This window comes from Pagrus pagrus (genome assembly GCF_965226575.1).
Source record: "Pagrus pagrus genome assembly, chromosome: 10".
Taxonomy (NCBI): domain Eukaryota; kingdom Metazoa; phylum Chordata; class Actinopteri; order Spariformes; family Sparidae; genus Pagrus; species Pagrus pagrus.
In genome coordinates this window covers 15,585,011-15,611,950 of record NC_140194.1, presented here as the reverse complement: position 1 = coordinate 15,611,950, position 26,940 = coordinate 15,585,011, and the positions used below count along the sequence as shown (strand labels likewise).

The 26,940-nt window shown below is 43.5% G+C and overlaps 1 protein-coding gene across 1 annotated transcript in view; it reads left to right on the top strand.

Moving 5' to 3' along the window:
• LOC311264258 (A disintegrin and metalloproteinase with thrombospondin motifs 20) overlaps positions 1–26,940 on the top strand; it is an 84,302-nt gene that overhangs the window by 22,056 nt on the left and 35,306 nt on the right. The window contains exons 9-20 of the mRNA XM_084364987.1: positions 3,291–3,437; positions 6,847–6,988; positions 7,583–7,687; positions 17,520–17,665; positions 17,969–18,150; positions 18,977–19,113; positions 19,472–19,589; positions 22,625–22,720; positions 24,902–25,068; positions 25,286–25,415; positions 26,206–26,332; positions 26,429–26,639. Coding sequence (XP_084221113.1) covers positions 3,291–3,437; positions 6,847–6,988; positions 7,583–7,687; positions 17,520–17,665; positions 17,969–18,150; positions 18,977–19,113; positions 19,472–19,589; positions 22,625–22,720; positions 24,902–25,068; positions 25,286–25,415; positions 26,206–26,332; positions 26,429–26,639 — 1,708 coding nt within the window. The remainder of the gene's footprint in view (positions 1–3,290; positions 3,438–6,846; positions 6,989–7,582; positions 7,688–17,519; positions 17,666–17,968; positions 18,151–18,976; positions 19,114–19,471; positions 19,590–22,624; positions 22,721–24,901; positions 25,069–25,285; positions 25,416–26,205; positions 26,333–26,428; positions 26,640–26,940) is intronic.

Genomic DNA, 26,940 nt, shown 5'->3' with positions numbered 1-26,940 from the left:
AGAGCATAAAAGTGAAATTTTTCCTTCTGGTCTGCCTGTCCATTTGTGTAGGACAGTAAAAAGGACCAGTGTCGTGTGAGCATGTGAGCCATTTGTTAAGAATGACAGATATTCTTCTACCACCTCTGTCCTGCTCACACATTGTTCCAGTGGAGCGATCGGACCGGAGCAGCCAGATGGATGAGTCTACAACCCCCCCTCCCTTCTTCCCTTTTGCATCTCGTGTGGATCTGTTTATGCTAAAGTTCAAGCAGCTGGAGGCCCAGTTGGCTCTGCCTCTTGGCGTGGTTAATCGCTGCGTTCACAGGCGTGAGCTCTTGAGAGTGTTTAGCGCTCTGGGAAAGCTAGTGTCAGGTAGTGGGAGCCACTCAAGAGTATTGCAGATTAAAGAAAGACTTAGACTAATGGACAGGAGGCCTTTCTCAGATGACTGCAAGGACGTGTGATTTCTAATAGCCATCATGGGGATTTTCTGGCGAGGCGGTGTCACTGGATAGCTGTTCAAAGGTGACACACATAATCAAGTTTGTCATTAGACAGTGCCAAGGTTTCAAATGTCTTGGATCACGGATAAATCATCCTGACATTTAGATGTGGGCCTCTGACTTTCTTTTTTAATATTTTCAGAAGGCCACACCACAAACCTTCACTGGCATCGTCCTGATCACACATAACCTTAGCAGGCTTGGAACAGCAACTTGACCGGTGCACGGTGGCCAACACCCACGAGTGTCTCCCACGTCATTCAAGTTTCATCAAGTTATAATGTCTTCAGGATGCAGTCTGATGAGGTTTATGACATAAGTACATGTGGTCACTTATACTGACATCATACCAATGAACATATATGTGTGAGGTGTACATAGTACATTAGAACTGATTAGTTAGCTGAATTTAATTCCAACAAATAAACAGTATAATGTTCAATTCATGTTTATAGCAACCCAAATTTCATGAAAATCAGTTCAGAATTAATCGAGTTACTGTCAATTTCATAGTGAAGTCTGCATCTCTCAATACACATTGTATTTGTTTAGTAGCTGATCTTGACTGCAGCAATAAGGTGGATGAACAAATCGCAACATACAGCAACAAGCCAGTGAGGTATCTACATTTCTATATCTATGTTACAAAATGTTAAAACCTCATACATAATGTGTATGTCCATGTGTGTCTCACACATGGAGGTATATAGATGCCATGTACATATAAGTCACCATATCATATACCTCATCAGCTCGCATCAAGAAGACAATAAAACTTGTTGATCGAAGTAGCTCACGAGTGAGCCGTCTTGCTTTCCTCTCATCTCTGTTGATAGATGCACATAATTAATACGGATTGGGCCAGATGTACAGATGGTACAGTTAAATTGTTTAATCCACTCACAGTGTTGCAATGCATTTTCTCCCTTTGGTGTCGCTGAGCTGATAAAGTGCTGTTCCTGCAGACAGTGCTGTTTTGTTGTGGTTCTTATTTATGTACAGCCCATCTGGAGGAATTCACAATCAGGCTGTCAGCACGTCTCGCTCACGGTTATTTACGGGCATTTCATCACAGAAATTTGTTTTTTTGTCTGACAGCATGGCATTTTGGGTGTGATGTGCAAAAAGCAAAGCAGTTTGTTTTAATGAGTGCTCTATCTTAAAGTGAGTGGACTTCAAGTAATCACATTATAGTCTGGATGCTAATAATTAAGTGCTAGGGTTGGTACTCTCCCACTGGAATTGATTCAGTTATTGATCTGTCTGTAGAGGTTGCCAAACAAGAGAGCCACTAAACTTCCTGATTTACGACCTAATTACACTAAAAGGTTCTCATCTCATGATCTGAAGCCAGGATCCCCATTTGTGCCCTTCATATCTGGGTCAACTAAATCATCATAACTTGTAGAGTACAAGTTGTTCAGAGCCTCTCACAAATCCCCATCATGAGGGCCTGAGGGCAAAGCATCGAGGAGTTTAGCTTTATTTTAAACCTGCCTATGACTGTCTGCATCATCATTATGCACCTTTGAAGCATCGTAAGTGACCAAGAATAGTTTGGAAATATCATTTGAGTCTGTTTTGATTTTGTCAGCATCAGCCAACAGCTTGATTTGTGTGTGCCGAGCTCATTACTGTGCCAGAGGCTTACTGTAATTATTCCCTGGATGTTTGCCTTCAGGCCCTCGGCCCCTGTAGGGTGGGCCTCATGCCAGCCATGCTAGGTCTTGTTTATGTGGCTGTATGGATTGACCCTCAGCCACAGTCCAGAGCTCAGCGCTGGCCCACATCCTGTTGTAAACATCTCCGACATCATACAGCTGTAAGGGTCCCTGCGTGTGTATATATACGTGTGCAAGCATGTGTGCAATCACTGCATGTATTTATGGTTGGACGCCAAACCGCAGCACAAAACAGGACATCCGCACTGGACTGCGCTATTCTGGACATGATCAAGAAAACTTGCTTTATGAGGCTGCCAACTGCAGACAGACTGGATGAATTCATTAATTTGCAGATGCCATGCTTGTCCTGTGAAGACCCTTGTTTTATTGGTCATTATGACTGAGTTGAAACAACTAGTTGATTAACTGTTACTGTAAGTGGATCAACAGAAAATTTATTACTAACAACTCTGATAATAGTTTAAGCTTTTAAGTCATTTATTTAGCAGAAATACCAAACATTCTCTGGCTCCAGCTTCCCGAAAAATGAGGATTTGATGCGGTTCCCTGTTGTACAGCAGTGCTAACTGAATGTTTTTCAGTTTTGGAATACGAAGATCTCACCTTGTGCTCCAGGATCACATTTTTCACAATTTCCTGGTACAAAAGACAACAAGAGCAACATCCCTGATCATGATACAACTTCTCATTTACATCTACTCTACACTTACATTTTAAATGCACGTGTTTAGATCTTCATGGTGTTACTACACTTACCCTCCCTCTGCATTAAGCTCTTTGACAATGAGAATGAGATGATGACCTTTGACCTCTGGAGATCCTGACTAAGCATGACATACTGCTGGCCAGTTGGAGTTTTCTCGAAGCCTTCTAATGGTTTTACTGTATAAATGTGGGAGAGAGAAAGGTGCTGAGTGTGTGGTATTACTCAGAGATGTGTCTCCGTGGTGGACCACAGGGATGGTGTGAGGTGATCCCCTGTTCAAAATGGCTGAATGTAAATCCTGTGACATTTATCCTCCTTGCTGCGACTGAGCCATTAAGCAGCCGATAATCACTTTGTGTGTGTTCCTTATATCCCTCTCTCCATCTTTAACACCTCTCCCTTTCTCTGTACTAGGTTCAACATGCCTCATGATGACAACCCAAAGTGTCGGGAGGCAGGCATGAAGCACCAGTATCACGTCATGGCTCCCACCCTTAACTACGACACCAATCCCTGGTCATGGTCCAAGTGCAGTCGCAAGTACATCACAGAGTTTCTCGAGTAGGTACCAGCTCTCCTTTCCAGGTTTAAACTGATTCATTATCAAAACAGAAAAACAAAACACTAATCTCATGGAAAAGAAACATCCAACATCCACATTTTAAGTGTTCCATTAACTTTTACTTGTTGTGACGTGGCCAGCCAAACAATCTGGTTCCACATCCCTTGAAATGCTCTGTAGACAGGTCAGCGCAATGTAAACTGTGTGGAGTTGTTATTGCCTGGTGTTGAAAGAGTATTTCCTGTTTGAATCCGGGGGTCTTCCACGGCTGACCTGAGCGATGGATATCCTGCAGCCCCTCAGCTGTCTCTCCGCTCAGACAGAGCCCTGCTCTCAAGATGCTGGGCAAACAGTAATCGAGTCACTAGCCTGCTTTCCACACCAAAACCTGTAGCATGGGGCAACGGCTCATTCAGCAACTCCTAACCAGCAGTGTGGTTCCTGATCCTGGTGAAAGGCTTCCCTTTAAGATGGGAAATGTCAGTTATAATTAGGTCTTCCCTGGACATGACCCTTTAATCTTTGCGTTCTTCTCCTCTGTTAATTGTGGAGGTCTTCACAAAGGACGGTCTTGTGGAACGGATGCATCTCGAGAGCGCAGCTTTAGGAGATGCATCGTATGTTTAAAGGTTGTGCTTCACATAGTTTCCAGTCAGCGATGACCTCAACATTGACTGGTCGGAATATTCAGCTAAAGAAGGATGAGAGTCTCCATGAATCTCTGTATTCGATGGACTGGTCCATGTCAGCTGTTTGGTTTCTGTGTGTGTGGCTGATAAATGCATAAAAAACAAGGAACATTAAAATAGTAGGATTAGTCATTACATCACCGATTCTTGCTTTGGTGCCAGAGTTGTGGTGTCAGCTGTAATGCAGTCTATGGGAGATGCATGGATCTACCCAGCATATCTACATTTTTTAGCATATTTGACTTCAATACAGCTGACACCAGATTCTAGCACCAAAATAAGACTCAGTGACACAATGACCCTTCCTTCTTTTTTATGTTCATTGACAAAAACCAGGAAGTGCATGATGAAGATTTCAAATGCATTTGTGATAAAACTTTAATTTGTTAAGCACATGAGACATGTAACAAACAATGCAGGTATGAAGAGAGTAAAGCAGCATGGCAGTGTGGGAGCCGCAGTGGTGGGAAAGGCCCTTGAGAGCGTAGTCCAAGTGCTTTTGAAATCTGTCTCCAGCCAACAATGAGGAGCATTGATTCAAACCAGCACTTCTACAGTACTACTCCTGCTCAGCGGGCTGACCTGGTCAAGTACGTCAGTGTTTTGACTGCCCATTCTCCCTAAAGAGCAAATTCAATATGGACTGCTCTCCTGGCAGTTTAAAAAACGAAAGGCCGCGCTACCTCTCGAACGTCCCTTTTCAAAACGCAAAGGATTCCCCTTCCTCTCGCCCTTATCTCACTGTCGCTGTAATAATGCGCACTGAACTCCCGCACCTGAAAGCCGATGAAAAGCGTCCCGCTGTTGTGCAGTGTTATTATGTGTCAACCGCTACATAAAGAAACCATTCATTCCTCTTTGGCACTGTGCCGTTTGATTTAAGCCTCAAAATCCAAATATAAAAGTAAAATGCAAATCTTTGACTGTCGCCACCGACTAATTGTTGTGTTCGCTGAGTATTGAAACCACATAATCATTAGTAGTGGGCGAGCCCTATCATTTTCCATTACACACCTTGAAAATTAGGCTAACCACCCTAACAGCAGCTCCCATATGATCTCATTTTTAAGTACTTTTTTCAGTTTTCTCAGTAAAACCAAGATGGATCTTTATGCATTATATGAAGCTCTAAATTCAACTAAATCTCTGTCATTATCTTCTTCTATGTCTCCATGTTCAGTAATCGGTACATGCTGTCAGAGAAAAAACTCCGACATGACAGCATCGCTGCACTTTACTAAACGCTGTTTGATCAAACACTGTACAGTGACGCCCTGTGCCTCTGCAAAAAACATCTATCTGACATATGAGAAGAGCTCTTTCACTCTTTGCTGAGGGAAACCCAGTGTAGTGTACATGGAAACTATTATTGTTTAGTCTCTTATGACAAGCACACAACAGCCAACCATAAGTCATCTTATAAATAAACTCACTTTCAAGTTTCTCAATGGCTGCCAGGTGTGGAATCTCTTCTGGTGCCAGAAAGGAATTGCCTCGCTGTCTCGAAACCGCACAGCCGATATTCTTTAAGAAAAAAAAATAGACCTTTCATTTAAAAAATGACCACATTGACCCCTTCTCCCTCTGTCTGTCTGTCCTGGTCTTAATAATAATTCCATTAGATTCCAGGACACTGATTAGACAGATGACCAACTGCTGAAAGACGCTGTAATATGGGACTGTCTGTATGATTCCCTGACAGGCTGCTCTATAGTCTTCATTCACAGTATCTTCCACTGCTGGTTTATTCTTCTCATGCAATCATTACCCTGCCACCCAGCGCTGTATGCTGCAGTTTCTTACGTTATGGCTGGAAATGAAAGGGGAAAGAAACAAAGTGACGGTAACTCAGGATAATCCAGTGTAATTATTGGCTTGTCACATCAGCTGGTGCTGTATGGAACAGGTGTTTTTGCAGCTCAAACCTGGATTAAATTTGTCAGAGCGATGCAGACATGTCGTGTAATTACACACCTATGCATGTCTCATCCGTCAGTTTCCTTTTTAAAGTAAACAGAGAAAGAAGAGATTCTTTGAGGTTTGGCGCGCTCTGCTAACATGTTTGACTAGTGCCTTTTCACAAGCGTAAAGGCTGATGATTTTATATGCAGGATGTTGGTGCATACATTCGGTCCAGCTGAGCTTTTGTTGTCTCTGTTCCTCTGTCGTGGCTCAGGGTGTGGCTGACATACAGCGCAATCTGTCATTAGAGTGCAATGCTGGTGCTGGCACAGATTTAAGTAACTTAATCAAGGTGCTTCACGAGTCCAAATTCTCTTTTTTTCCTTCTGCACAGAGGAATGCACCTCGGATAAAAATGTGGTCAGTGTGCAGATCCTCCTCAGTCTGTATTGAAATGCTTTTTTATTCAGTCTGTGGCGCCTGACTCCAGTTTCATAGTGACAGCATTTACTAACAGGCCATTGAGGGGAAGTGGTATCAGTCTCTCTGTTAGGTAACTTTACAGACCACCCACAGGGGAAAAACACATCTGAGGATGATCACAGACAATGACACAGAAATGTTGACTTTGTGTTTATGAAAGATGATGACACATGTTGATCCTTTTTGAGGTCAGAAAATACTGGATTATCCTGAAAATGTTCATGCCGTCAAAGTTTGCCTTGTATACCTATGTGTACATGTTTGTATTTTTCTGTTTGTGCATACACCTTTGTGCTTCTTTATTTACTGAACTCACATTCTTACTGTTTTTTAGCACCGGCTACGGGGAGTGCCTCCTCGATGAGCCTGTAGGCAGGACATACGAGCTGCCCACCCTCCTCCCTGGTCAAATCTACAATGCCAACAGACAGTGTGAACTGATGTTTGGACCCGGTTCCCAAATTTGCCCTTACATGGTACGTTGGCTTGCCATCAAAGCAAGCAAAACCACGTTGAACAAGTGAAAAATTAAGACTTCGGGTGGAAGTTGATCTGATATGGCTGTCATCTGCCCAGACGTACAGAAGACATTCGAGCAGAGCAATTATACATATAGGCCAACAGATACAAAGCTGTAGTCTGTTTATTGTGTGTAGTGTAGTTTACTGTAATATACAGGGGAATAAATATATACACAGAGGCAGTTTTACTCAGCCTATTGTTGAATGCATGGCCGCTAATTAAAACCTGATGCTAGGCCATGAAAAATGCATCGTTCACATGTCTGGAATATGAAATATTGTTTGGAGAAACCAAGAAAAACCCAATGTCAGTCTCCAATCACACACTCTTCCTGCCAAAACACAGGAGGCGTATAGGAGGAAATAGCTGTTAAATGTTTCTGTCAGCTCAACAAAGTCAAAAGTGATTTAATAAATTAAACATGTCCAGTATATTTTTTTTTGTATTGGCTGGAAGCTTGTTGAATATTCTCACTCAACACTACAGATTAGCGCCTTCACTTTTCAGCCAAAATGATTAATTGCTATTGCTCATTTTTCCTCCCACAGAAACAATGCAAGAGGCTGTGGTGTACGAGTGCAGAGGGGGACCATAAAGGGTGTCGTACACAGCACATGCCACTGGCTGATGGGACTGACTGTGGACACGGAATGGTGAGTCTGTCCACCTGTGGATCTGTATTGCTTAAGGAAGAGATTACATGAGTTTGATTCCCTGAACTAAAAAAAATTACTCACAGATGTTTTGTAAGTAGACTGGCTGACACTTATTTTGCTGCAGTAAATGTTCAAGTTTTGGGGGTATATGTGTAGATTTTAATACAGCTGCTGTCAAATTGTTAGAAAACTGAGTTGCAGGAAACCTGTTGTTTATAAAAAGACCCAGAAGTCGTACTTGAACAAAAGTAAAGATACTATGTTGAAATATTGAAGTGAAAGTCACCCATACGAATATTACTCGAGTAAAAGTGTCTGATATTAAAATGTAGTAAGGTATCAAAAGTAAAGGCAATAAACGTACTTAAGTATCAAAAGTACAAGTAAAAGTAAATTAAACATATTTTACGCGTACATATATACTGTTTACAGTGAATTAAATGATTATCAGCCTGGTCGATTATCAAATCGTTACTTAGTCCAGTACTGCTAACGCTCCTGTCTCTTTAAGGCTCTCCTCTTGGATACCCAGTCTCCTCTGATTGGCCAACTCACACAAGCCTGAGCCAGCACAACTAACAACAACAGAGCAACTTTGCGAAATCAATTCTTACGTGCCAAACTAGCCGCTAGGCATAAATTATCCAAACGTGTAACCTGTGACGTAATGCGATGTAAAAAAGTCACGGAATTGAAGGCGAGACTACTGACGACGCGTTTCAGGAGCAGTGTTTTTGGTGGGAGTCAGGAGATTCTGTTGTCGCAGACTTTGACCTTTTTAACTTTCATAACCTTTTACATGCACAAGAACACATAAAAAACTGAAGGAAAGGAAAAAAAACAAAAAAGCATGATGGGTCTCTTAAGATTGGCACACTGAAGTGTCCTGATGCAGTACAACCAAGTTATTTAGTATTAAAAGCAGAAGAACATGAGGAATTGTTTGCAGCTACCATGAAACCAGAGTTAGCTTTAAATACGGGTTAAATGTAAATATTTGTTTTCACCATATTGCAGAATGACTGCTGAATGTATGACCTCTGTTCCCTCATCAGGATTGTTGTTTAAGCTGGCCTCGTTGCATTTTAGACTAAATACATTAGTGACACAAGCCAAAACTCCCTTGCAGTGCCGCTTTGAATCCTGATGCCTTTCCCTTCTAGTTCACTTCCCCTACCAAGAAAAAGGAATAATTTATCATCCATTACTCTCCTGCCTGCATTCTGGTTGCAGAAAACCCATGTAAATGTGGTCAGGTGATGGCCCTAGTTAGAAACTTGAAGCTTTACCCTCAGTGTTGTTGCGGGGCCCCAACCCCCATTAGCCTTCATGTTCTCCTCGCTCTGGGATGCTATGCTAATTAGGGCTGAGACGTCGGGTCAGTCACTGAGGATACATGGAAAGAAGGGCTGCAGGGGAGGGGGGGGGGAGTGGAGGGTGGGGGGCAGAGGGCGAAAGAGAGAAAGAGGAAAGAAAAGAGAGACAGAGGGGGCGAAAAAGAGGGAGAGAGAGTCTTGAGAGGGAAAGGTGAAGACGTAGGCCCTTTGAAAGAGGATGCCGCCCGCCGTTCACAGTTGAGTCACCTTGTTGTGAACCCATGACCCTAAAACCTCTTTAAAAGGCGGGTGAGTGGGTCAGTGGTCAGGCCGTAACAGAGCCCAGGCTGAGACCAGCCAGCGCTCTCACAAAAGACCTCACATCAGTGATTCTGCAGCGCAGGAGAGGAGGGAGGGAGGAGAATGAGGAGGATGTGGTGGGCTGGTGTTTAGCATTCGGAACATGCATGAGAGGGAGAAAGAGAGGGAGGGAAAGAAGGAGGGTTCTCTACTCTCCTTAACCTTCTGCCCTCCAGGAGTCTTTTTCAGTGTGGGCCCATGTAAGTCTTATATCCCTTATATCCTTTCATCTGGCTCCATCTCCCTCCTCACCATGTTAGGTCCTGGATCAGCCCTGTCTAGTGAGGAGAGGTTAACAGGGGATAGCTAACATCTTAATCCAACCACAACAACCGGACTAAACAGTAATGGTCCTGGGATCGCAGCTCTCATACTGCTCTCAGCCTGTTCGTGGGAGAGATGTTTTGAGGAGACACGGTGTTTAGTCACACCAAGTGGTGTTGCTTTAATAAGCTACAAACCCTCAACTCAACTCGAGCTTACTTAGGTAGATTACAATAGATGTCTGATCTTTATTGGAAGCCTGTAAACACTGATTTGGTAATGTGCCGCTCCAGAGAGGCCAAAACACCAGGGTTAAAACCAGGTTAAATTTGTTTGAAAAGTGGACGTTTTTGAGATGTAGTGAGCGTACTGTAGTCATGTAACAACAGTTTTGTAAATTTTTGACCACATTTAGTTGAATTTTCCATCTAAATGTCTGATGATAGCCAAATCACATTTTAGAATTCCTTCTGCCTTATTTAACAAAACTAAGGGTCTTCTAGCGGCTCTGTGATGCAGTACCTCGGTATAACAGTGCAGAGGAGAAGAAAAGTTTAGGGATCACCAAAATGATGTATTCATCCTGTTGGAACACAGATATCCAACCACTAATTGTTGAAACATTTTATTGGAAATGTCAACCTTGTGGTGGCTTTAGATGACAAATCAGAGGGTCACCAAAGCCATTAAGATATATCCTCTGCGGACTATGAATGTCCTTAAAGTTAGTCCATCCAATAGCTGCTGAGATATTTCAGTTTGAACCAAAGTGGACCACCCGACAGACCTTTTAGTGGTGGTTGTTTTCCCTATGAACAAACACACAAAGAGTTTTCCTTCGTTTCTTTGTGCGTTTGAGCCGAGGCACCACCTTTGTTTGTGTGCCGAGGGCCCAGTTTCATCTTCATGCAGGGGGCTGTTTGAAGTAGGATGAGTTGAAAGAGAGGGGGACCCTGCACCAACACTCACCTGCCCGCACAAGAGCTCTTTTATGTGGTGTTTTGGTATGGTGTGTTTGTGTTCATCCTTATGCCAGCCTCAAAAAACGTCTGATAACCTGCAAACCCAGACGATTCTTCTTGATTCTCATGTCACTATTGTGTTTTTGTGTCTTTGTATCTCTTGGTGCCTCTAGTACGTTTGTCCACTGCGCCTATCTCTATTTTTTTTCGGAGACATTCTTAATATACTACATCTATCACACCTTTTCACCTCTTCTCGACTCCTTTCTCATTCTTTCTGCAAAGAAGTCATGAGGTTCAGGTCTAAGGCTTTACAGGGTCTTGGGTCCTGGCTCTGAGGTGTCTGCAGAGCCCTGAGGGGGAGTGTGTGTTGAGGGGGGAGTGTCAGATCTGGAGGATTACGGCTAAGGCCTCTATGGGGGGAAACTAGCAGCAGGTATTGTCTTAGCAACCACAGCTCCCCTTTGAAGATCTCTTCCGTAGCCTATCATTAGACCAAAGCCTGCCATGTCATTCTAAGTGATTACATGGGAAACGTCATCTCTCGTAAAAAGCACATCTTCTGAGCTGTCACCTCTTTTGCCCGTGCTGTCTGGAGAGAGTTTTTGTTCTATCGGGTTACGAAACAAAGTAGTGACCGCATCGGGTAATTGAGGTCAGCGCCCAAAAAGTGGGAGAGAGGCACGTCCCCTAAATGAAGAGTGAAAAAAAGTTTGTTTGTATACAGCTTAGTTGAAATAGGGCAATGGGCACTGCAGGGTTCATGGGTAGTTTTCTCCCCCTCTGTTCCCTTCTCCTCCGACTCTCTCCGCTTCTCCACTTGTGCCTCTCTCTCTCTCTCCCTCCCTCTCTGTTGCTCAACGGGCCCTCTCACAGGGCGCCGGAGTGAGTAATGCGGTCACATGACCTCTCGGCGGCGCGTCTGTCATCTGGCTCAGTGGGCCGTGCACTAACGAGGGCATCCCATCACTTGTTGTCTATAAATACCGCCACCACCCTCCCTCCCCTCCATCCTCTACTCTCCTGCTCTTTCTCCCTTACTCCCCCCCACCTTTTTCGGTCCCTCTCACTCTTCAAAAGGATCCTGCCTGTGCATCTTTGTGCGTTTGTTTGTGTGTGTGTGTGTGTGTGTGTGTTTTGACTGTGTGTGCATACATGGATGTAGTTCTTCCGTGTGTGTTGCATCTATTTGATTGCAGGATCAATTACATTTAGTGTAACTCATTTAAAGTGTATAGACATGCACACTAGTAGATGTGTGTGTCTGTGTGTGTGTGTGTGTGTGTGTGTGTGTGTGTGTGTGTGTGTGTGTGTAGATTAGGGGCCAGACAGCATGGTCAATAAGCTCCTGTCAAGCCAAAGCTGGGGACTGCTTGGCCCTGTATCCACGTCCCAACCATTTGAAGATCCCCGCTCTGCTTCTCACCACGTCGCCGCTCAGTGGGTGGCGGAGAGAAAGAGGTGGTGACGGAGCTTGAATAAACTGTGGTGTTTTGTTGTCAAAGTTCTTATTGTTCCCAGTTTTGTTCCTTTTATTGTCAACTTGAATGTGTTCTTGACTGAAAGCTCCCTCGAAAGCCATTTTTTGCGGGGGAATCAAAATGACAAATGAAATATTGAAGTGTTTTTGATTTCATTCATTGCGATTGGTGCTCGCTGAGTAAGTGTAAAACCCCCAAAACTTTCCCAGATTCTCTTAATAGGGGCTTAATTGAGTGGTTAGTGTAAGTGAATAAACGGGAAGTTGTTTTTGATTTCCAGAACATTCTTCGGGAAAGAATGACGACCTGCTCTGGTTTCAGCCAATTAGAGCGAGATAGTGAGGTCTTGAAAAGTGAAGCCAGGGCAGAATGGAGTCTGTTGGCGGAGGCGGTGAGTGTTGGCTGGAACTCCCTGGCAGCCTGACAGACTTGTCGTACGATGCTGGGACGGGGTGTGTGTTTGTGTGTGTGCATGTGGCTGTACTGGAGCTTGGGATTGTGAGACTGGTATCAGTGTCACTCTCAGCTAATCTCTGGATATTTGCAGGATGTTGCCACTTTGATTTGCCATCATCACAGACATATCTGTGGATTTGGGCTAACAAGAGGATTGTTGTTTTAGCATTGATGTAGTTTGCTGATGGAATTACTGTGTCCGGTAGCGAGTGAGTAGAGCTGTCATTGCTGGCTGTAGAGTAGGAAGGAAAGTATTTGCATGATTATAGTTTGGTGTCAAAATGTGACAAAAATGTGTTCCTTCATACACAGTTATTAAAATAAAAAATTTTATGTGAAAGGTGATATATTCAATGGAAAAAATTGTATTTATGGTTATGTATTAGCAAACAATTGTCCTCTTGTTGATGAGGAAGCCTCTTGGATGAGAGGTGAAACGTTTCAAGAAACTAAAATAAGTCCAGTTGCCTGATATAACACTTAGTAATTGTCCTCTTACACATCTAGCAGGCGTTGTTATGGATCCTACTGGTTTTCTTGCAAGACCTGTATCACTCCACCGCTGATTGGTTGCCTGCTCTTTGTATTATCTAACCTTGACGCAAACTGTTGGACTCAAACTGTCATCTCGTAGTGTAGCTGCGGTCTATTATTCTTGTGGTTCTGATGTGGTGGTTTACAAGCTGTAGACACACCGACCTCTTCGGCCTCCTTTCTGGTCTGCTGCTGCTCCTCTTGGGGTCACTCATCCTTGCCAGAGTTTTTGTTTTATGATGGGAGCACCTGTCTGTTGAACTTCACCACTTTTCTCACCTTCTCCCTCGTGCTGAAGCTTTAGGCGTACGATAATGAAGACACACGCCAATCAGAGGTAGAGTAGGGCGGGTTCTGCAAGATAACTCGTGGGATCCGTAATCTAGCATCTAGCACACATGAAGCAACATTAGCATTAACTTGGAGCTAATGTACTAGACAAATGTAAGCTCCACCAACTAACAAGAAAATGTCTGTTGGCTAACTAATACAACTTTGTTAAGCTTTGTTTGATTTAGGCTAGCTTTATAATCAATGTTTTTATTGGCTAGCAATTAGCAGATGAACATAGTGAAGATTTAACAGAGCTAGAGGGGAGTGCATATATGATATATAACAAATCTCGAAATAAATCGCAATATCAACTTTATGTGGTGATCATGTTCTCTTCACAGCTTATTGTGCTGCCTTATTGTTTTAAAAAAAACAATATTTAATAAAACAATAAAATAAAATGATGAGCTAAAAGAGTAAAAAGAAAATAAAAAATCCTCTGGGGAGCAGCAGAGATGGAGGATAACCGCCAAGGAACACCTTTATAAATCATCATTTTTTTAGATGTTAGTACTAAAAATGATGATTTAGGCAAGTTTCAGAACATTACAAGTTGTGTGTTTGTCCCAGTAGTTGTACAGCGATGATAATAAGTAAGAAAGACCGACAGTAAAAGTGTGCACGTGAATGGAACAGCTGATCGCACCAAACTACTCATTCACTGTAATGACAACCCTTACACTTCTAGGAAAGATGTGGGGGAAGGAGAGATCACACACAGTGGAAAAAGAGGATAGGAAACCAAGTAAGAAGAGAGAGGTTGGCTTGGGTCACGGTTGCATCATGTTGTCTCAGTTGCTCCCACCTCCCTCTCCCTCTCATCATTTCTCCTCCTGTCTTCACACCCTTTCAACACAACGGAAAGAGGAAATGTGGAACTGACAGGGATATGGGTTAAAAAAATGAGTCAGTGGAAATCCAGTCTATAATAACAACTGTCACTTGACTTATTTCCAGAATCCTTCACTACTGTATAGCTCCATGGCCTCTCTGTTTCCTCTCACCTCCAGGTCAAGTTATTGGACACGTAGCAGTGATTAATGCCTTATTGAAAACCACGATGGTGGTCTGTGTTGGGCTGTTTTGGCAGGTGACTCCAGATGTTTCAGGTTTTTTGGGATTGCGGTCACTTTTAATTGTGATTGTGGAAAAGAAAGAGGTCTCATCAGAGACTGAGACACAAACCCCCAACAGGCCATGGCCAAAGTGAACTCCGTTCCCAGATCCATGAGAAAGACACTGCAACATGAAAGGTGATGCCTTTTGGAAATGGCCGTGTTAAAATGAAAGGGCTTTTTAAATCAGTCCGCTGCCTTCTCATTCCTGCAGTGATGTATGGCTTGGGTTCAGAAATGAGGTGCTCTCTGCAACAGTTTCCTGGCAATTACAGGGCGCTAACTTCCAAACCAGCCAGCGGAGAAGCTTCAAGCAGCTGCTGTCCTTAGAAAGTGTTGCCGCTGTGGGGGTTAGCATGCTGGTGACTGCTCTCTGTGGCCGTGTGGCTGAGTTGGTCAAACTTTATGTAGTTTGTTGGTGTGCGATTTGAGTGTAGTCGTATACAGTTCGTGCAAAATGCATGCATGTGTATGCACTTATGCACATGTTGTGGTGTGAGTTGGTGTGTCAGCGTGTGTGTTTTTGCGAAATTCCTAATTTGAAACACATGCTAGTCACAGCTGGACAGGTTTCTCTCACTAGACCTTCAAATGTCTCACCACAATCCCAATTGAGGGCTAAGTTTGACAATCTTTCGAGGAAAGGGTCTGACGGTGTCCTCAGTGCTAGTTTGAACTTTACCAAGACTGCCTCTCAACTCAGCGTTTTCCAAGGGTGTGTTTGTGCACCTCGGAAAGAGAGGCTAATTGGAATTGAGCGTGGCCCCCAGATGCCTCCAGACTCTGAGCAATCACTCTCACACTTGACACACATTCACACATGTGCACACACACATACACACAAACACAAACACGCACACACACGCACACACACACACACACACACACACACATGCATATACATCATCTCACACAGATGTTTTTTTCCTTCCACTCCCCCCCTCTTTTTCTTTCTTCTTTTCACCCACATCACCTTTTCAAGCCAAACAAAACGGTTGTAAACACAGGGTGCCAGTGGGGGGGAGTGGAATGCCTCAGAGGCTTACACAGGCTTTGGTCCTCTCTGACAGACAGTCCGCCTTGTGTTTGACAGTTCCTTGGGTCCTGCCGCCTGGTTGCACTGCGGTGGTCCCTGCGTGGCCCTTGCAGTTTCCCATAAGGGGATAAGGGGGATGGGAGGCTGTGGAGAGGAGTTATAGGAGGGATGCACAGGTCTGGGGTGACAGTCCCTAAGCTGAGGCGGGGGAAGGGGATATGAGGGCTATAAGAGGAGGGAAACTCTTTTTTTGTGACAAAAAGAAAACTCTTAAAAAACGTATTAAAATCTGTTTTTCGATGAAGTGTAGTTGTTAAGCGGTATTTCTTTATTGAGAAAGTTGCTCAACCAACAAGGACCAGCCCCTGTTTGCCCTTTCGCGGTATGGAAGCCATTTTAACTCATATGGATGTTTTATCACATTCCTTTTAGTGCCTTTTATTTGAATTGTTCTCATTGTCAACATTATCAGTGCTTTCAGTTTGCATTTACGGTGGGGCAAGACAGGAAGAAAGGGCCAGGCCATGACTCAAACCAGGTCTGGATGATGGAAATGTTTGTGGCTTGTTTAGTCCATACCCTGCAGCTGTTAACACCTGTCTGTCATTGTGCGCAGACTTTACACTCCATCATTAGACCCACAAGTGTGTAAAACACACATGCAAACCAGGCCAGGCTAGTAGAGTTAGCGGTGCCAAATTCTGTGTGTATTTACATGTGTTTGCGTGTATGACTTTGCACTTTTGCAGGTGTTCAAGTTGTGAAATGATGCTAAAGTAGAAACTGGCCTGATTAAACATTGTCCAGGAGATGACTTTGATTGATATCCTCCCTTGTTTAATAATGTAATTATGAAAATCCACTGAAGAGATCTCACACAGTTTTGCTCTCAGTTCTCAAGAGTCTTCAGAACAGGCAGTCTTAGTTTTTTTATCTGGCGTAGCGGATTGAATGTCTTGTAGTGGATTGGGCGTGTGGCCAGTTGAAATAATAGCAGTTGCACTTCTCATCTGGAAAGAGTCAGCAATGGAAGTAACAACTTGTGCATCAACCTCACAGACCCAAGACACTCTTCAACACGTTGAAAATGGATAAACTGAAGTGGAGCATCCTCCTTTTTAGGTTACAGTTTTAAAGCTGTGAACCTGAGTAGATAGACAGCCGAGCAGGAGAAGGGAGATCCTGATGTCAAGCCAGTAATGAACTTTGTTCCTCTTGTTATCACGACTCTAGAGTTTCCTTATCACGGTGCCACTGCTCCCCGTGCCTGTGTGCCCGGACGGCGGGCTACGTACCCAGACAGACGCCGTCTTGTCCTGCATTCTTTCAGTGAACAGGACCCACCGATATCTTAGCCACTGAGAAGGGGATTCGGTTACACACGAAGGCAAATGGGCCTGCCGTGCTTTGCTTATGAAAGCTGTGTTAGCACATCTTGGCAAAGGCTGGTTGGTTGGTACACACTGTTTGATATCAGGACCCTTATTTTCTATGTCCAAGTGGGTCTACTGTACAAAAGATCTGTATTATGTAATTCAGTATTTCCAATACAAGCTGAAGATGATTTAAGAAGTGAAATTGTCTCTGCAACTCACTGTGGACTCCCATATTTTCATGATGAAATGCATCTTTCTTAATTTTTGATTAGTTCAGGACTAAAAGTAGTTGTGATGTCATGAGAACAGAGCAGGAACTGAACTTTTGACATCACTCTTCAAGAAGTACACCCCCAAATACAGTATAGATTTTGATCAAGGAAAGTAGTGTCACACATGTTGAACACTTCAGGTTTGTCTTTTCCTGATCCAGATCTAAACAGAGGATTAAGTATTCAAAGAGGAGCACCACTCCCAGCTGTGCGTGGACTAATTCTGCTGTAGAGTCGTGCACAAAACGGTCTGTGTTTGTCTTCAGGGCTGCAGGAGTAGCAGTCATGGTTTTTAACAGGATCTACATGTCTATTCACATGCAGTACTGCAGACACGGGATGTGTGTGAACAAGGAGTTGGACCTGCAGCCAGTTCACGGGGAGTGGGGTCCTTGGGGGCCCTACAGTGCTTGCTCCAGGTCCTGTGGTGGAGGAACCCGGAGCACCAGCAGAGACTGCAACAAGCCTGAGTAAGAAAGGATCAGACAGTTATGACAATCTAAGTCAATACAGAATCTAAATATGTGTAAGAAAATTCATGCCTGAATAAGATTCATAAACAACCTAAAGTGAGTAGCAAACGGGCATGTCAGATTCAGTAAGTCTCATCTTGATTTTCAGCAACAGTTAGAGGAGGCTTGTTTCCTTAGTTTGAATTTATATGTAAACAAAGTGAGTTTGAAGTCATAAAGCACCAGTCAAACAAATGCAAACATGATCTTTATACTGAAACTAAGTGCAGTGCTCCTGTGATCCATCCTGTCCCACTCTAGGCCCAGAAATGGCGGGAAGTTCTGTGTGGGTCGCAGGATGAAGTTCCGCTCTTGCAACACTGAGCCATGTCCGCGAGGACGGAAAGATTTCCGCGAAGAGCAGTGCTCTCAGTTTGACGGCAAGCACTTCAACATCAACGGTCTACCTCCCACCGTCCGCTGGGTCCCCAAGTACAGCGGCAGTAAGTACACCAATGTAATCCAGAAGCATGTCATTTGAGTCTTGTGGTCACCTGAGCTCCCACATCAGATGGATACTATTTATATCCAACTACACAAGATAGTTTGAATATAGTGATGCAGTGAATTTGGTTCATTTAACTTAAATGCTTCATGTCTCCATTCCAAAATCAGTTTTTGTCTGCACTCAGTTATTATTTGGGTAAACTTCTCATGCAGTTTTACTCAGTCCACAGTGTGTGTAGCGGGAGTGTAGAGATGAAAACGTGCTAAACTGTGAGGTGAGAAGGTAGAAACCTCTTGTTTACAAATGGGCGGATGTTTAAGTGCTGGCACACATCTGTTGTGTCTTTCCTTTGTCATACTTTGCATACCCATGATAAGACCCACCCGGGGTACACTTTAATTCGACACTAAACAACAACATTAAAGCAACACACAGCCCCTCCATATGAACCTCCTGGCAGCATTCCCTCTTGCAGTCGTATCTCATGCCTGCCCAGCTACATGAGATTACCATCTGGCAAAGCCCACCATGTCCAAGTTACTGCAAGTGATTCATTCATTTAATTGATGCTAGACAAGCAAACAGGCCAAACCCTGGAGCCAGTGTGCTGTCAGATAGAATGTGATTTTTCCAAACAGCAGATAAAAATTTGGCACTTCTAGCAAGAGTTTGCTGAGCTTCGCAAAAAAATGTAAATAGGTGCAATATCAAAAACATTCTTTTCATCTTGTTACTGCTCAGGATTTGTATTTTATTAATCTCATTAACTTAATGAGCTATAGTCCAGCTTTTTCCATGATTTGTTTTCTTTCTCCATCCAGTACTAATGAAGGATCGCTGCAAGCTCTTCTGCCGGGTCGCTGGGACGACGGCGTACTATCAGCTGAAGGACCGTGTCATCGACGGCACGCCGTGTGGGCCGGATACTTACGACATCTGTGTTCAAGGCCTCTGCAGGGTATGTCTGTCTGTTTCATCTTTTATGATGAGCGTACACAACACACACAAGCTTCAATGTCAACGTCAGCTTAGCCTCAACTTCTCCTCATGCTATCATGAGCAAACAAACTTAAGACTCCCGCCCTACACATGCTTGATTCATGTTTTTGATTACTGGAAAGGATTATGCTTGAGTTTTCAGTGAAGTGTTTGTAGTTCACAGTTAAAAACACCTGCATTTGCCAAGTTCATGATGTCAATGTGAAACATTGCTGACAAATGTATCATTCAAAGCATTCAAACCAGTCCTTTTAAGTACATTATGTCGTCATCCTTAATCACAAATCCCTATCTTCTCATCATCTGTGCCTCTTCAGCAAGCAGGCTGCGACCACGTTCTCAACTCGAAGGCCAGGAATGACAAGTGCGGAGTGTGTGGCGGGGACAACTCGTCGTGTAAAACTCTGGCAGGGACCTTCAACGATGCTCAGTATGGTGAGTCCGGCTGCTCAGATTACATGTAAGGTATACTAATAGCTGACTGTCCGCAAAAACGGTGTTGCTATTAAACACACTGTATGTCAGCAGCTTCTGCACACGAACTATGATATATCTGATGTGCAGTAAACATAGAAGAGCTAAGAAAGACTTCAGTTCCATGTGACTGCAACGCTGACATGTTACGCACTTATATTAGGTGCTGATGTCATGTCTGGCTATGTTTAAACTTTATTACGCTTGACTTTCAGCAACAATGTGTGCCTCAGCCAAATTTTGAAAAATGTAGAATACCAATCTTCACTAAAGCTTTCGAAACTGATTAACGCAGCAATCTCACTCTGGTGGGTCTTTAGATAGCAAACACAAATCTGATGTCACCCTTTTGAACTGTCCCGCTTAATGCGGCGCTTCGATGTGGGCCAACTGCTGATTGTATCCAATCCTTTTTAGGTCTGGGCAGCAAAACAGCAGAAACATTAGCATAAAAGCCCTGGGTGTGGCCTCGTCATGTTTACTCCGCATTAGTTTGGCACTGAGCTTTAGCGTCTCTATCATCTTCTTTCTCCCTGCACTCTTTTCTCTTGGCTGGGGGTAGAGGGTTTAAGAACTGTATTGAACCAAACCAGGCACTGTCCTCAGCCCCGGTAGTCTGGCTTGACCTTAAAACAGAGAACACGAGTGGGAGTGCTGCCCAGGCGGGATAACCCTCTGTTCCTGGGTCTAGGCCTGTCGTTCTGTCTTTCACTCTTTTGTCCTTTTCTGTGTAATGCCTCGCAATTTTTTAGTCTCTTTATCTTTTTTTTTTTACTTCGCTTTCTGTGTCTATCTTTGGCTTCAAGGTGTCTTCCAGGATTATGAATGCAGACCACTGAAATGACACAGCATTTGAAAATTGCTGTTGCTGCTTTGAATTCATGCTCCCAACAAACAGGGTGCAGCATATTATCAGCCATCTATCTAACTGCTGCTAACTGTAGATGTGTTTAGTTAGTTGGCTCGGTCAACCGTGCAGCTAGCCTTCCTATTATCTGACTCTGCCTGACTCAAAGCAATCAGATCTTATGACGTGCTGGTGCTGTTTTTTATTTCCATGTAGTGCATCATAGTGGAAGAAAACCAACACAAGATCTGGGACTAGCCCAAAGAATGCTTTTGTTCCAGGTTCAAGTCAGTCTCCAGCATCTTGTTAATCTCAAAAGACATATTTATTGTGTAATTTCATTTCTGCATAAATAGAGTCTAATTTTTTAACTTAAAGCAGACTCAACACTCCACTGACTCTGGATGTAATCAGAAAGATAATTTCCCGTTATAAACAGCTTCATGCTACCTAGTGGATGTCTAGACATTGTACCGGAGATTTAAAAGAAGATTGTGTACGTGCTTAAGGTTTCTTGACTACAAACTAAAGCAGTGAGTGTTAAAATCTAGAAAAAAAACTTGACGGTTAAATGCATCCTGTTTCAGAATCGAAAGATAATCGAATCACAGTCGCTACAAAACAAGCAAGTATTTGTCATCAACTCAGCCAGTACCCACTGACAGCTTCCATCAGGGTGAGCCTGTGACACCCTCTAATTTTACTCCGCAGGCCATTAATACATCATCTTAGTTCTTGTTATTGGCATAGAGAAGCATGTTTGAGGTAAACCCAAGCATTCCCAGTGCAGTATGGTTGTGTTCACTGTTCATTCCTGGGTCACTCTGTGGTGAAGGAGGATTGTGTGTGTGGTCAGTTGCTAAGCTGGAGGATCTCGGAGGCCTCTGACGGCTTGCGGATACCATATTTCCTCAGAGGGGGGCCGTGTTGGCAGTTTCTGAAGTTCATGTGCCCCTGTTTTTTTATGAGATTATCCTGTCCCCAGTGTTTAGGGAGGAAATTTGACATGACACATGGTAACTGAAGATTTTTGTCTTGCGGTGAAAGTTTCATTTTGAAGGAATATGCAAAGTAGTTTCTTTTCACGGCGGTTTTTATGAATGTAAAGTAGGTGGAGAAGCTTTTCCGTCATGATTGGCTTGTGATGAGATTACAGTACATGTGTGCGTTTCTGTGTGTGTGTGAAAACATCTACATGACTGATGAGAGAAAGATATGTAAACCAAGTGCTGCCCCCGAGTGGCTCAAGGTGTCAGACTAACCATCACCAGCCCACACCTTTCCTCTCATTCCATTCAGTCTGAAGGAAGTATGTGGAGGGTCTGATGGCGCCGGACCAACCGGTTGCTGGTTCAAAATCTTAACCTGAACTCTCATTAGGAAAGAATAGAGTGAATATTAACAGTCTCATTAACCATTATTCCACTTGTGGTAATCTCTTTTGACATTTTTTAGACTAAACAATTTATCATAGAAATCTTTGATAATAAAAATCATTTGTTGCATCCCCAGTCCCCATACTCATGTGATAAATAGCGGTTAAATTGCAACTGTGTCTTTGAGTCTTACCTGTTAAATGTTCCATATATTACTTGTTTTATGTTGACTATGAAGATACAGATTCTTGATTTTCTCCTTATTTTCTCCTCTAATTGGTCTCATCTTCTTCATATTTTTCTTATTCACACCCTGGCCCCCTGTTCAGTCTCTGGCCCTACATTTTTGCTGTCAGCTCTACGCTTTCACATGATCTCTTTCCCTCACGCTCATTCGTTTTCTATGTTAGTTTATCATGGGACAACAGTCCCGGTGTAGTAATTACAGGCCAAAGGTAGGTCCAGGGAATAATTACATATCATTTCACGGTCGGGCCCCTGAGACTAAAACAAGGTCTCCTGCAGGTTATTTGAGAGGACTAGACCCTTTTTTTGTATTTTTCCAAGTGTGACATTTAAATCCCTGAAGGTTGGAAGCGGACTTCCCTGACTGGAGTTTGGTGTACCATAGTGAAGCTATTATGAAAATCAAGGTGGGACTGCTCACTGCTGTTAATGTGGCTACTTTGTTCCTCTTTGAGACTGCTTAAAAAATTGTGCAACTTTCCGTGCACTCTGTGTCATTCTGTTTTCTGTCTTTTCTTCTCCCACAGGTTACAACACAGTGGTGCGGATCCCAGCCGGAGCCACCAACATTGATATCAAACAGGTCAGCTACTCTGGAAAGCCAGAAGACGACAACTACCTCGGTGAGTGCGCTGCACGTGTGTGTCAGTGAAATGATGTGGTTTTAAGCAACACTGTATCAAATTGCAGGTTTTCTTGGGAAACTCAATCCAAAATGGAAGCCGTCCAAGCTAATAAGATGTATATATTACGCCCCTTCAGTTCTCATCTCATAGGTCAATGCCATTATCCCCCTAACATGACCATAAACCACCCAGACTTGGTGACCCTGAGCTGTAGAGGCAGGCTTTTAGTAAAGGAGACATGGGGTAAACTGTTGTCAAAGCGTTTGCATAAAGAAAAGGAAACTGTCATTTGTACTGAGTGTATATGGAGGAAACGTGGAGGGGCGTTGGTCCATCTGGACATGGCAAAGAGGGTTGGTTGGGAAAGCAAATGGAGTGTCAGCTCAGGAGAAAGATAAATGAGGCAGCAATAGGTGCTAATTAGAGGCATGTGGAGCCCAGGCTGCATGAAAGTGGATATAGGGGTATAGGGTTAGATGGACCCACCGGGCTCAGTGTGTGTGTGTGTTTCTGTCTCTGTGTGTGTGTGTGCTTGCATGTGAGGGAAAGAGACAGACAGAAAGAGAAAAAAAGCAGAGAAAAGGAGTTTTGCCTATGTTGTAAGGGCGGCCTCCCATTTTCAGATGGTTCAAGTCAGGTTCAAGATGTTTTAAGTCAGATTGTCAGAAGACACATCTGGCAGAATCTCGTTGACATGCTGCTGTGAAAGGCTCGACTCCCGCTGTTGCCGGGTGCAACAACAGCACATTGAGCGGGTGGTGTCTGAATTAAACGTGGTTGGTATTTGCAACGCCTTGTCGATCTTGTCACTCCGGCTGGTACAGTGTGTAGAAAATGATTTTGAGAAGATCACAGCACTCATGACATAAAAAGGAAGCTTTGAAGTCGTGGCTCCTCTACTTTGAAGCTCTCGTCTGTTGGACTTGGCAAAGAGAACTGTCTACACCTTTAAAAGGCAGCTCAACACCCACCTGGCTCATTTCACCTTTGCTTAGTTTTCTCAAATTGTTTTTAATCTCTATTTTGTGTCTTTCTTTTGTCTTTTATTGTGAAGTATAATCTAGAAAGGTGCTATATAAATACAATTTACTTACAATGCTATGGTGCAAAGTCTCCACATGAGCTTGCCCAGTGTGCATGAATGATTGCCCAGTGTGCATGAATGATAATGTGATATAGCCTCTCTGATTCTTAAATGTGAATACTTTCTTGTTTCTTTCCTCTATCATAGTAAACCGAGTATCTTTGGGTTGTGGACAAAACATGACACGTGAGGTTGTCACCTTGGTCTTTAGGAAACACTGAGCGACATTTTTCACCAATTTATGAGAATTTATTGACCAAACAGAACAAAAATAATCATAATAGAAGAAGTTCACTGTACAAAACTGCAGCGCTTCGTTATGAGTGTGATGATTCTCTCAAAAACTGCTTCTCCATGCATGTGTGTGTGTGTGTGTGTGTGTGTGTGTGTGTGTGTGCATTTTCTGAGGCATTGTTGTTTTTTTCCATTTCTGCAAAGCATCAGTGATGACAACCAGAGTCTGCAGATTATTGTCAAACCCCCACAGTCGTCTTTGGGCTAAAGACTAGCTGGCATCCAACACTGTGCAGACTTAAATGTAAACAAAGCTGCGTCTAGAGACTTAATCACATACATTGTTTCGGCATGCTCGCGCAGATTGTAATTAACTGCATGTTTCTTGAAACCACAGTGTTCGAGGTAGAGAAAGAGGTGGTCGCCGTTCATTGTGGGCTTATGCGCTAGTTTGCGAGTGTGAGCGTGTGTTATTTGTATGCTTTTGTACTTGTTTGTATTTGCAGTCAGTGGAGCTCCCTTGTTTGAATTGCAATGTCAGCCATTAAGAAGAGTCACGCAGTCTTACTCCAAATAACTGCAATTTAGTGCCACCAGTGTTACAACATACCTCCCCTGCAACGATGGCTTTGCAGAACAATGGTTTGGCAGCCTGAAGACTGTTTACTTTAACATATAGTCTGAAATGATAAATGCCACTTCTCGTAAACATTCCCAAAACCTCAATTCTGCAAGAGAAACAAACTCATTTTAGGAAACATTCCTTTACTTAACGCTGAACTCTTTCGCATATGGAGCCCTGTTTTGTTTATGGTTTGTGGTCACATATGTTGTTCTTATCTGTCCGTTTATTATTCCAGCATTATCTGATAGCCAGTCCAACTCCCTCCTGAATGGGAACTTTGTGGTGGCCATGTTCAAAAGGGAAATCACCTTCAAGGGAACCGTCATCGAGTACAGCGGCTCGGACACAAAAGTGGAGCGCATCAATTGCACTGATCGCATCGAGGAGGAGCTCATTCTGCAGGTATTAGCAGGAAGCTTTCTCCTCTTTGATTTCTTTATCAGTCAAACTCCCTGATCTCTACGTCTTTCCCTCGAAAGTTTGTCTTCTTCTCACCCTACTGACATACTCCTGGGCTACATCTCTGACTACAATAGTGAAAAATCTGTGGGGAAAAATCTAAAAAAAAGCAGTGTTAAGTGTTGCAACCTTGCCTTTACTATCATTTTTTTTCCCGCAGGTCTTGTGTGTTGGCAACCTCTACAACCCTGATGTCCGTTACTCCTTCAACATACCCATTGAGGAACACAGGGAGCAATTTGTGTGGGATCCCTCAGGCTCCTGGCTTGAGTGCAACCGCATCTGTCAGGGTAAAAGCTCAGCCAAATCTCCACACGGGACAAACATGATCATTTCTGTTTGGCTTCAGTTCATCTGACAAAGCATTACAAGTGGGAGCTGTTGTGCAGCTATTATACATGAACAAGGACATATTTAAACACATTAGAGCTATATATATTTCACATTTTGCAATATTCGTTCTTGTGAAGAAAGGTTTATTGCCATAGAGCCTCATGGTCCCACTGACACACAAATTTCACTGCTACTTTTGATATAAACCCAAGAAATTTACCACCAAAACTCTAAAAAGTGTGAGCTTTATAGGAACCATACTGTGTCTTACAGCTCTTATTACATGGACATGGACCCAAGTGTCAGTGCACATTAGGATTAGCATTTCTCTTGCATCACTTACACACACCTCTGGATTTAAAAAATGTACTCACTCACCCCTCCCTCCATAAATCCCCTTCCTGGCAACCCCAATATGACCCCGGCCTATCACATCGCCCGACACCTTCCCTTTAGCCCTGTGCCTTAACCCCACTAAGCCCCTCAAATTTCCCTTTTAGAAGCAAGCTAGTCAGGCTTCCAGCAGGTCAGAGTGCACAGTGGGATCCAGTAAAGGATATATTTGTGGGGTCTGAGACCAACATGGACCCCTAAGGCTGTGTGATGAAGAACTGGATGTCAGAAAGCTGGTTAGACTTGTTAAAGGTGAAAAAATGTGATGTTTTGTTGAGTGAGCTGTCTGCCAGATGTTGTCGGATTTAAACTCTGCTTTTCCTCATCTGTCTCCGTGCACGTGTGTGTTTGCAGGTGAGCGAAGACGAAAGGCGGTGTGCGTGCGTAAGAGTGACCACCTCGAAGTGTCGGACCAACGCTGTGAACATTTACCTCGTCCTGTTGCTGTTGCTGAGCCCTGCAACACTGACTGTGAAGTCAGGTGCGCATTAATACACAAACACGCAAACACACACAGAAAACAGCTCTCTACAGAACACACACGGAGAAACATTTATCTGCGTCTCCTCTCACACAGGTGGCATGTTGCTGGAAAGAGCGAATGTTCTGCTAAATGTGGCCCAGGCTACCGCAGCCTGGATGTCCAGTGTATGAAGTACAGCCTGATGAAGAGGCAGAGTGAGCGGATGGAGACCAGCACCTGTGGAGACGCTGTCAAACCTCAGACCAGAGAGCCCTGCCATGGGGACTGTCTGCTTAAGAGCTGGCAGTACAGTGCCTGGTCACAGGTACAGTCGATGGAAGAATTGTAGAATTTGAAAGGGAACACAAGTGAGGGAAGAGTCTTTGCAAATCAGTACAAGAATGTTCTGAGTGATTGCCTTTATCCTATTATGAATCATTTCTTTCTTGATAGGAGTGGTCTCATCCAGGATGATGGGCACGAGGGGTCACTGAATTGTCATAATGAGCATGAAAATGATGTGAATCATATGCTACGGCCTTCACAGTCACCATATCTCAAACCAATTGAACATCTATGGGAGATTTTCGAACGTATTAGACACATTAGGTGCTAAATGAAGGAAT